The sequence below is a fragment of the Limulus polyphemus genome, unplaced genomic scaffold, assembly GCF_000517525.1.
Source record: "Limulus polyphemus unplaced genomic scaffold, Limulus_polyphemus-2.1.2 Scaffold967, whole genome shotgun sequence".
NCBI lineage: Eukaryota > Metazoa > Arthropoda > Merostomata > Xiphosura > Limulidae > Limulus > Limulus polyphemus.
In genome coordinates this window covers 200,804-210,623 of record NW_013666577.1, presented here as the reverse complement: position 1 = coordinate 210,623, position 9,820 = coordinate 200,804, and the positions used below count along the sequence as shown (strand labels likewise).

At 29.1% G+C, this 9,820-nt stretch overlaps 1 protein-coding gene across 3 annotated transcripts in view; it reads left to right on the top strand.

Moving 5' to 3' along the window:
- LOC106461475 (syndetin-like) overlaps window positions 1-9,820 on the top strand; it is a 71,091-nt gene that overhangs the window by 35,500 nt on the left and 25,771 nt on the right. For all 3 annotated transcript variants that reach the window (XM_022388445.1, XM_013921298.2, XM_022388444.1), the window contains exons 15-20: window positions 1,061-1,258; window positions 1,703-1,818; window positions 3,566-3,660; window positions 5,858-5,949; window positions 7,712-7,738; window positions 9,030-9,143. In XM_022388445.1, coding sequence (XP_022244153.1) covers window positions 1,061-1,258; window positions 1,703-1,818; window positions 3,566-3,660; window positions 5,858-5,949; window positions 7,712-7,738; window positions 9,030-9,143 — 642 coding nt within the window. The remainder of the gene's footprint in view (window positions 1-1,060; window positions 1,259-1,702; window positions 1,819-3,565; window positions 3,661-5,857; window positions 5,950-7,711; window positions 7,739-9,029; window positions 9,144-9,820) is intronic.

Sequence of the window (9,820 nt, the reverse complement as noted above, 5' to 3'; positions counted from 1 at the left end):
GTGTATATATATATATATATATATATAACTGAAATATTAGGCCTCCAGCTGTAATTGTTTTCTATAAACACATCTAAGTAACTTAAATTTTATTGGAAATGGATAGAAATCTTGAATAAATGTTATCAATTCTTTGTGAGATGAAAGCCAATCTTACACACCTCAATTCATTTGGAAACATAAATATTTTTCTATTTATCATGAAGTCAAACTCATTATAAGGTTAGTTTTTATAAATAGGTAGATTCACCTTATAATGAAGAACAAAATGCTTATCATCCCAACCATTTTGATAGTATCTGGTTGTTTAATGGGTTCATATTGTTATCTCTGTACATCATACACCCTTTTTCAGTTGTTTGTGCAGGTTTTTGAATGTAGTGCATTATGAATAGTTCTTTTTTTGCATTTCTTCTTCAAAGCAAAGTTGAAATTCTTGTCCTTTTCAAAAAGGATTTTTAAAAATATATTTTGTAGACCGAATAACTCGAATAGAAAATGTAGTTCTTTATGTTAGTGAAAAGGTAAGATAGTTAAGTTTTATTTAGTATTCGGGGCTTGAGTTGAAAGTTATGTATATTAATGTGTAAGTAAGGAAGATCAAATGGATTTGCAAAAGTGCAACTTTACTTGAAGAAATGGTAAAGGAATTTCATGTTAAATATGACTCTCATTAACCCATTTTGATGTTAAATGGAAAAATTACTCTATTACTGCACCTAAATATGCTGCTGATAGTAGTTTTCAACTCTTCATTAAAAAATGGCATACATTTTTTTGCACGTGACACAAGAGGCTTCATGTGATTAAAAAATAATAATAATAAAAAATGTTTCTTCTTATATTAGTTCTAATCTATTTCTGGATTTGATAAAATTAATAGTAGAAACTTGAATGTCACAAACTAATGACTGCAAACTGAGTTAAAATGGATTCATTTGTTCATTAGTTCTAATCTATTTCTGGATTTGATAAAATTAATAGTAGAAACTTGAATGTCACAAACTAATGACTGCAAACTGAGTTAAAATGGATTCATTTGTAATTTTAAACTTTTCAGGAATTTCGCTTTCTTCGTCACAATCACTCTCGATCAATTTTAACACCTCCTTCCTCTCCTGCTCATTCTAAGACTGAGAGCACTTCCTTCTCTGGAAGGCCACGAGAAGGCTACTTCCAAGGATATCGATACCAAGGGAATCCTTTTGAAGAAAAGACTGAAGAAGAAGATAAAGAAGATGTGCTTGCACCAAGCACAGTAAAGTTTTTCTGTTTTATCTGTTTAGAACTGAAATTTTACATTTGCAATGCGATGACCTTATAACTAATTTATGTATTTAATAAAAAAGCTGCCCCACTTAAGTTAAATAACACCAAAGACATGAATGTTATGTCATAGGTATACGAACCCTTGTAGTATGTAGCCAAAAATTAATTGAAGAATGGTTTACCTTTTTTTTTTCCTTAAAGTTTGATAAGTGTAATAAGTGGTCTGTAAATAAATGTCTTAAATTTTTATGATTGAAAATTAAAATAGTCAGATATACAAGTACTTTTATATTTTTTAAATTAGATTTTTAGTTATATGAAGATGTTATATTTAAATTGATTTAACTAGATCCTTATCACTGGTTCAAATTGTTGTTAGTTTATACATTCTGCTGTTTGGCCTTGTTACTAGCTCTTTGTTTCATGTTTACAGACAGATGAAGGAGATGGGCAACCCTTGTCTGATACTGACTCAGAAGATGAAGATGTTGCAGATGAATTGAAGAAAGAATATGTTGATGAAAAAACAGGTGATACCCCAAATAATAGGTATGTTGCACAACCTTTATTTAATTTTAAAAAGTATATAAATTGCTTAAGGAATACCTAATATTAAAATGGCTAAGCCAGCTTTCTGTTCTCTTAGACCAGGCCTCAACAAATATTTTCAGATCTAGGAGCCAGCCCAAAAACTCAAAAGCCAAGTGTGCCTAACCTAACTTCACTACTGTTTGTACCAGAAAATGGGAGCTACATTAGTACCTCAATTATCTGCACCTCCGTTATCCACGATCCTTGATTATCCACATTTATCCATAGACATCAAGGAGCATTGGAAATCAATTACAGTTAATCTCATATTTTTCAAATGCTCCTTGATGTCTATGGAAGGGCAGCAAACTGTTGATCTTAGGTTAGTCATGCCCACTGTGTAGACAGATAGATTAATCTAGGAGAGAAAATAAAATAGAATAACACTTGTAGGATCATATGCATAAATTGTTTAAAAATTATAGATTTCTGCCCAGTGAGAGGCATTCTAAAATTCTGATGATTTGGGAACTTTTGAGTTTTTAAATGGATAAGCAGTAGGCTGAATAAAAATATTACTCATATGAGGCATTATGGAAAAATATTGAGATGTTTCCTTGCAGTTTTATATGTCCTTTTGAGTGACAGGTTGTAGCCAAGATCCAAATTGATTAATCACAAATGTTATGAAGAAGGTGGACAACACATGGCAGTTTATTACATCCTTTTGAGTGAGAGGTTGTAGCTATGATCCAAATCAATTAATCACAAATGTTATGAATAAGGTGGACAACACATAGCAGTTTTATATATCCTTTTGAGTGACAGGTTGTAGCCAGGATCAAAATCTACTAATTACAAATGTTATGAGGAAGGTAGACAACACATGGCTGTTTTTGTAAGAAATTATTTTCATACATGGTGTTCAGTTGCATTATAAAATGAGAACAAATGAAATCATTTTTTTGCAGTAATTTGTGTCAGAGATTTATCAGAGAAAATGCTTGTTCTGATATGTTTCACTAAGCAGAGGTGTAACATACAAAATTTCAGCTGTGTCCGTGTTAGGTGCTGAAAAATGGGGGATGTTGAAAAAGTTTGTAGGTTTCATTCACTCTACTAGACAACACTCATAATTTTAATGGTTATTAATGAAAGAAACATAAAGACATTCTATTAAAGAAAACTTTGTTCTTAAAAAACCCATTAAAATCAGTGACAAACTGAGAAATATCCTGTGCCAAATATTGATCAAATTCTGAATGGTACACAACTATTGCAGTAAAAATATAATCCCATAAAAGTAGCTGTAAATAGTAAATAAAAGGGGCAAATAAAGAAACATGGCTTTGAATATTGAATTCAAACTGTATTAGTTGTGGAATTGGGTTTCAAAAATGTGAAATCACTTCTGAGTTCACATATCTACTTCATCAAACTATCTTATAAAAAAGCTAAAAAATACAAAATTTAACTGCAGGGTAGTAATTTCTAAAATTTTGATTAAGATAGATTTGCATTATAAGACATAAGATTAAAAAAAATATTAATAATTCATATGATGAAGCTTTCTCTCGGTGTCAAATAGTTTGCTCAATAATTAATTACTGAAACCTAATTACATTTTTTGGATTAGTTGATTAATATTATTATTTGATATCACAATTCCTCAAAATATTCTATCACAAACAGGCAAATTTCTGTTCTCTATTGGTATAAAGTATGCCTTTGGTATTATCTGATATAGATAGATTTTCTGTCATAGGCAACAACGAACAACAAGAAAAACCAGCACATCTTCTAGAAGGAGACAGATTCTTATCCTGACGAATACCACATTAAATGTATTGCGATTATTTGGTAAGATTCTTGCTTAATATGTAAACTATCAGATTTTTCATAAAAATCATGCACACCTTGAGTTTCATACTTTTAAACTGTAAGCTGTAATAACTTAAGTTAAAAGCAAGTGTTTGCATTTAATGATGAAAATCTGCAAAACATTGTCTCCAAACTAACACAGTTGTATGAAAATTGTTACACTATTCAAAATAATCTCTATCATTGTTTTAAAATGTCTTTGATAAAACAAGAATTAAAACTTAGATGTGACATTTATTACCTATGAGGTCCATAAAAATTAGGGATTGTTTTAAAAAATATATAATTGCTGATATAATGCAAACTTTAATTTTTAGATGAGATAGTTTGTTAGTTTTAAAACTGTGCTTGAAGAATTTTATTTCATTTTGTTATAGTTCAGATTTGGGATAGCTTTTATATGTTTTTATAAGTTGGCCAAGAGCATATGAGTAACATTAAAGATTTAGGATATAATGCGTAAAAAGCATGTAAAAATGAAGTGTATTCTATTGTATTGGGCAAGTTTCTTCATGTTTCTTGGAATTACTGAAACATGTTTTACCTCTGCAAAGATCTGTTGCAACTTTTGCGTTTGGTTCAAAGGGACTTTTTATTATTTTTTGTTTTGTAAAGTCACTTGTTAGAAAACTACAAACATACAAGAAAAATGCATAGTCTGGAGTTTTATTTGTTTTATTTATTTTATTTCTGTGTTATTTATCTCTACACAAAACATCATGTGAGACAAATTATGACATTGTTTCCAAATTTGCAGTTACTTTGATTTATAAGGTTATTCCTATTTCATGAAACTACACCAAGCTACTGGGTTACATTCATACTGAGAAAATATAAGCATGTTGTAAACATTTCGCATTTTACATCTTATTTGTCATAACCGTAAAAGACTTGTTACACTTGTGATAAGAAAATGTATAATTCACTTCTATTTCCTTTCATGCTGTGTTATTGTTTTTTTCAGTAAAATATGCCAAAAATTAATGTAAGTTCAGGTTTTGAGGATGTACCAAACAAAACATGTATTTCAGATTTTTGAGGTTGTTAAAAACAATAACTCAACATTATTCTTAAACTTAAACTGAACACAAGCCCAGTCTTAACAGAACAAATAGCTACTATTGTAATTTAAAATAAAAACAGCTTGTTCCTTTGTATCATCTGACATGCAACCATGTTATCAAGAATGAAAATGCAACGATAATAACTATATGACAAGAATATAAACACAGTTTAAAAAATATTCATTTAAAAGTGAAAACAAAAAGATGAGTCACGTGAACATCTACATCAAATAAATATGTAGCGATAAACTATGAATCTAATTATAACCACATGTATTCACTTTTCAAAAAAGAAATTTATCAAAAAGTATTAAAGCATCGATATTCACATACATATATTCTCCATTTAAAGGGACAACTCTTTGTCCCCATTAATTGAAGTCTTCTCAGATCTGATGATAAGGGATTCCTTGTACTTTCTGTCCAGGAAACCATGGCTTTCTTTTGTTTTTAGTTGTGAAAGGGTGATCAGGTCCAGGCAGTCTGTGCTCATTAAGAAGATATACTGCAACCAAACTGTTATCAACCTTTCCCATCATTGTAGCTTGACAATGCTCCATCCAATGTTTTTTTATAGGTCTCAGTTTCACCAATATGTTTTTTTCATTACAAATGTTACAAGAGATACCGTAAACTACATCTTTCTCCATACATTTATTCAGAAGTTATATATTGCATGCAATACAATTGTTTTTCTGGCAGTGATTGAGGAGTTATATGTTGTGCTCACTAAATGTGATTTAAGTGAACACCCAGACTTTTCTATCATATGTATATAGACAAACCAGATTCCCTCACTAAGCTTGTGTTCACTAAGATGTCTATCTCTTGATAAAGCTGTTAGGAAATAAGTTATTTTCACTGGATACTGACTGTTTCTTTTCATTAAACATGTTTATGCTGCATTGCCTGATTTTGCTTAAATTTTGTTTACAAGAATGTTTTCATTCTGATTGTAATTAAATATTCCCAGAATGAAACAAAGTGTAAAAATTATTCTTCATCACAGTTTATAGTATGAATAATGAAAACTTCTTAATTTACCAATTTTCTTTTAAATAAGTTTCATAGTTATTATTAAAAGTAGATCTTCCATGCGTGTCTCATTACAGGCAAGTATATGCAGATGATGAACTTGTTAAAACCCATAGCCTTTGATGTTCTGATTTGCATGTCACAGCTCTTTGACTACTACATGTTTTCTGTAAGTATTGATGTGATTTTAAATTTTGTATATTTTTCAACAACCACTATCACAGGTACAAAAAATAATGGGTTTTAATTTCAGTTTTAGGCAAATATTGACCCTGTGATACAGCTCTGGATTTTGAAACTGACATATCAGGTTCAAATTGAAGCGATACTACAAAATATTTCCTGTTCTTTGACCTAGGTTTTTATTATGAGAGTGACAGTCAAATCCTTATCATGGATGGTGGGTGGTAGGATGCTGCTGACTGGCTGCTTTCCCTCTGGCCAGTAACTAGTTCACATTTATGGATGGAAGCAGATAGCCATAGTAGCATTGCCATAAATAAAAATACATTTTTAGCTTGTTGATTCAATAATTTCGTTTTTGGTACTAAGAAGCTGTCAGTTTTAATTTTTGTATACCAACAGTTTGCAAGTAATGATTTTTTTAGCTTCACGTTTAATAGGGAAATCAATGAAAACTCATTATTATTTTTTTGTAGTTATTTATGAAAAGTAATAACTTCTTCACAAATATTTTTGAAAAACTAATTCACATAAACATTCTTATGTATTGTATTAATATTCATTAAAGCTGATTTCCACTCTATTATAGTTTGCAACATTACAGTAAGTTTTCATGATAATTGTTATACCTGCATATTTAAATACACATGTAGATTTACAGACATGTACACCAATAACCAACAGGTGATTTACAAAGATACACATTAATATTACATACTAATTTATAGATGTACACAAATTTATATGCACATTTCAAGTTTATATATAGGTTATAATTTGCCTACAGATTTGTAAATGGGCATATTGAATTTACATGCTGACTTAAAAATGTAATATTCAATTCATGTGCTGGGTTATAAAGGTACACAACAAACATTGCTTTGTAAAATTAACACATTGCACTTATGTGCTAACTTATAAACATTGAATACACAATTAAAAAGAAACATTAAAAATATGACAGGAAAATACACTTGTGATATGCTATTGCTTACAGTAATTACCTTGTTACACTGCCTCATGAGCAGCATTTGGCAAAAGAGAGTAAAGCAAGGATTAAATTAAAATACTGTAACATTTTTAAAGCTTTATAAATAATTTCTTTTTTCATTAGACTGAGATTACTAAATGTATATGTTTTGTTGAAACTCTAATATTTGCATAAAGGATACCTTTTTTGAGGTCTAAATACAATTTCTTTACACCTTGTATTGTCAGCAATGTAAGTGCTCCTTGTTTTTTAATAGCAAAATTAAAGATTAAAAATATATGTGCATTAGATGAAGTTAAATGCCTCATTTTAGGATAACAAACTACTATTTGTGCTGAAATTGCTTGCATTGAAAATTTTGGATAAAATGCACAGTTTTTGATTTTCAGATGGTTTATATTTGTACATACAAGCTAATGACATTTACCTTGGAAGGTAGTATATTTACCCATGTATTGAACATAATTTGATTAAGAGTACCCCCTTGGTGAGTGACTGGAAAACTTGAAGTCTTGTAATGCTAAAGTTCGGGATAGGCTATTATGTAGCTTTGTGCTTAAAAATAAAACAGACATAAAGGATGCTGTGCATGTATTTGTTTTATTTGCAGTTTTTACATCTGATTATTTGAAGTAATCATTTCAAATGCTTAGATCTTTCACAAATTAACCAAATAGCTTGTACCAACCAGATATAAATAACTAAAAAGTACTAACATGTCTGCTGCTTCACATCATTATTTCCTCCATTTTTTTAGGTTTACACCTTCTTTTACAGGGAAATGGTAAGTGGATTTTTTTTTGGCTTTTAATTTAACCGCATGAAATATAAAGATTTAGATAAGGTTAGGTATTTGGGACTTGGGAAATATTTTATATTTGAAAGTGAAACAGTATATGTGATTAATAATAGTGTAGTAATGTGAGTGTTAATCAATTGATAATTGGTTAAAGTACAACAGTAGAGGATAGTTGAAAGTAATTTTAACTGTTTTCAGTTAAAGTATTATTACTTTGTATTTCACAGCCAGGAACACTAATAACTTTATAATTAGCAAATTTATAAAGAAAAATGTCAGGTAGGGTTAATTTTTTTTTTTGGTTCTTATTACAAAAGAATGAAAGTGTTTCATGAAAACACACAGAATAAATAAGTGGACTTGTTACAAGCATTTTTTTCTCTCATTTTTTTAATATACATGTTAACTTATATTCTCTTATTTTACCTATGTTTTAATTAAATAGAATCTTTTATAACTTATTCATACCAATATGAACTAACTTTGATACGTGTTGAACTTTTCTTACTGTGACTGACACCAGTAATTTTTGATCAACATCCCCTTTTTACAAGCTGCTAATTAAGATGACTGGTGTTAAGAACATCAGTTTATTTTGATTCTCGGAGAGCATTTCTTTGACACAATTTAAAAATATTATTATCAGAATATTTCAGGATACTAGTTGTTTTCACACTTTTTGTCTGAAAATAGTATTTTCATATGTATGTAAATGATTATTGAAGTAAGTAAATGCTTTTACTCTTTGTCTTGTATATATGAATATTGCTATTTATTTATTCAGATGATCTGTATTATGACATCATTTGGTTTTATTACATCACCATATTTTACAGCCTTCGTGTTGTGAGTGAAAGGGAAAATGAGGCATGTTGTTACCAATCCAACTTAACATTTTTATTTCAGAAGAAAGATTCTTTGCCTATTCTGTTTTAGTTTATTTATTTATTTATATATATATTTTCAAGGGATCTAAAAACAGTTTGGTATAGTTACATGTAACTGAGTAACTTAAATTTCTGAATCTGAAAATTTTGTTTAATGATGATTTAGTTTTTCAGTTATTCAAAAAGTAAACATAATTAGGAAATTTGAGTTTAACATCAGAAATTTATGTCATGAAGTTAGGAAAATATAAATGTTTCCAGTAAATTGTAGTTGTTGCATTTTTGAATATATTTCTCTATATAAATTATAATCAGTATGACCATATCAAAAATTTTTTCTTATTTAGTTTTAAACAAGTTAATGTGTAATGATCATAATTTCTTTTAAGGACTTCAGTGAAAATGCACTAAGTAACAAGTTGAGAACCACTTTAAAGAGGATAAGGGAGAACCTAATATTGGCAGAAAGTGAGTCAGACTTTGGAACTGACACAAGAAACAAGGTACAGTACTTGTCTTATTACTTCTTTACATGTGGTTAAGTAATTAATAATTTAGATTAACCCTCTCAACATGGGGTCAGTCAATTTAACCGAGTCACATGACTTTTTGTACTCATTTAAAGTCTGTATAAAATTAATACTTGTAACTCTCAATGTATTGGGTATATCTTCCCGAAATTGGGCAGTCTTTCAGTTAATATTACAAGTCTTTCACATACAAAAAGTCATTATTCTTAGTGAAGTATTTTTAATAAAATAAAATAAAGATTTGTCCATGAATATATTGAGTATTTGTTTTGAATAGTCTGTATGCAAAGTAATTTTCATGTTAAAATTAAAAATACTTTTCATCATCTCAAAAATCTCAAATTTCTTTTGTGCAATCTCTAAAACCTCTTAAATGCATTTCAAACGTTTTTTTTTTCAGTAAAACTTTATAGTTTTTCTGTTATTTTCTCTACCCTATTTCAAAACGGGATTGATCATATTGACTGACCTTGTAACCACAAAAAAAAATCTAAATAAACCTAAATTAACCTTTCTTCTTTCTAGAATTACTTCAAATTGTAACATGAAACTACATTCATTTATCCTAAGCAGCTTTAAGTTTGTAACATTGTATACATCTATTTATAATTAAATTTTATTGTTTTATTGCCCTATGAACCATGTCTAAC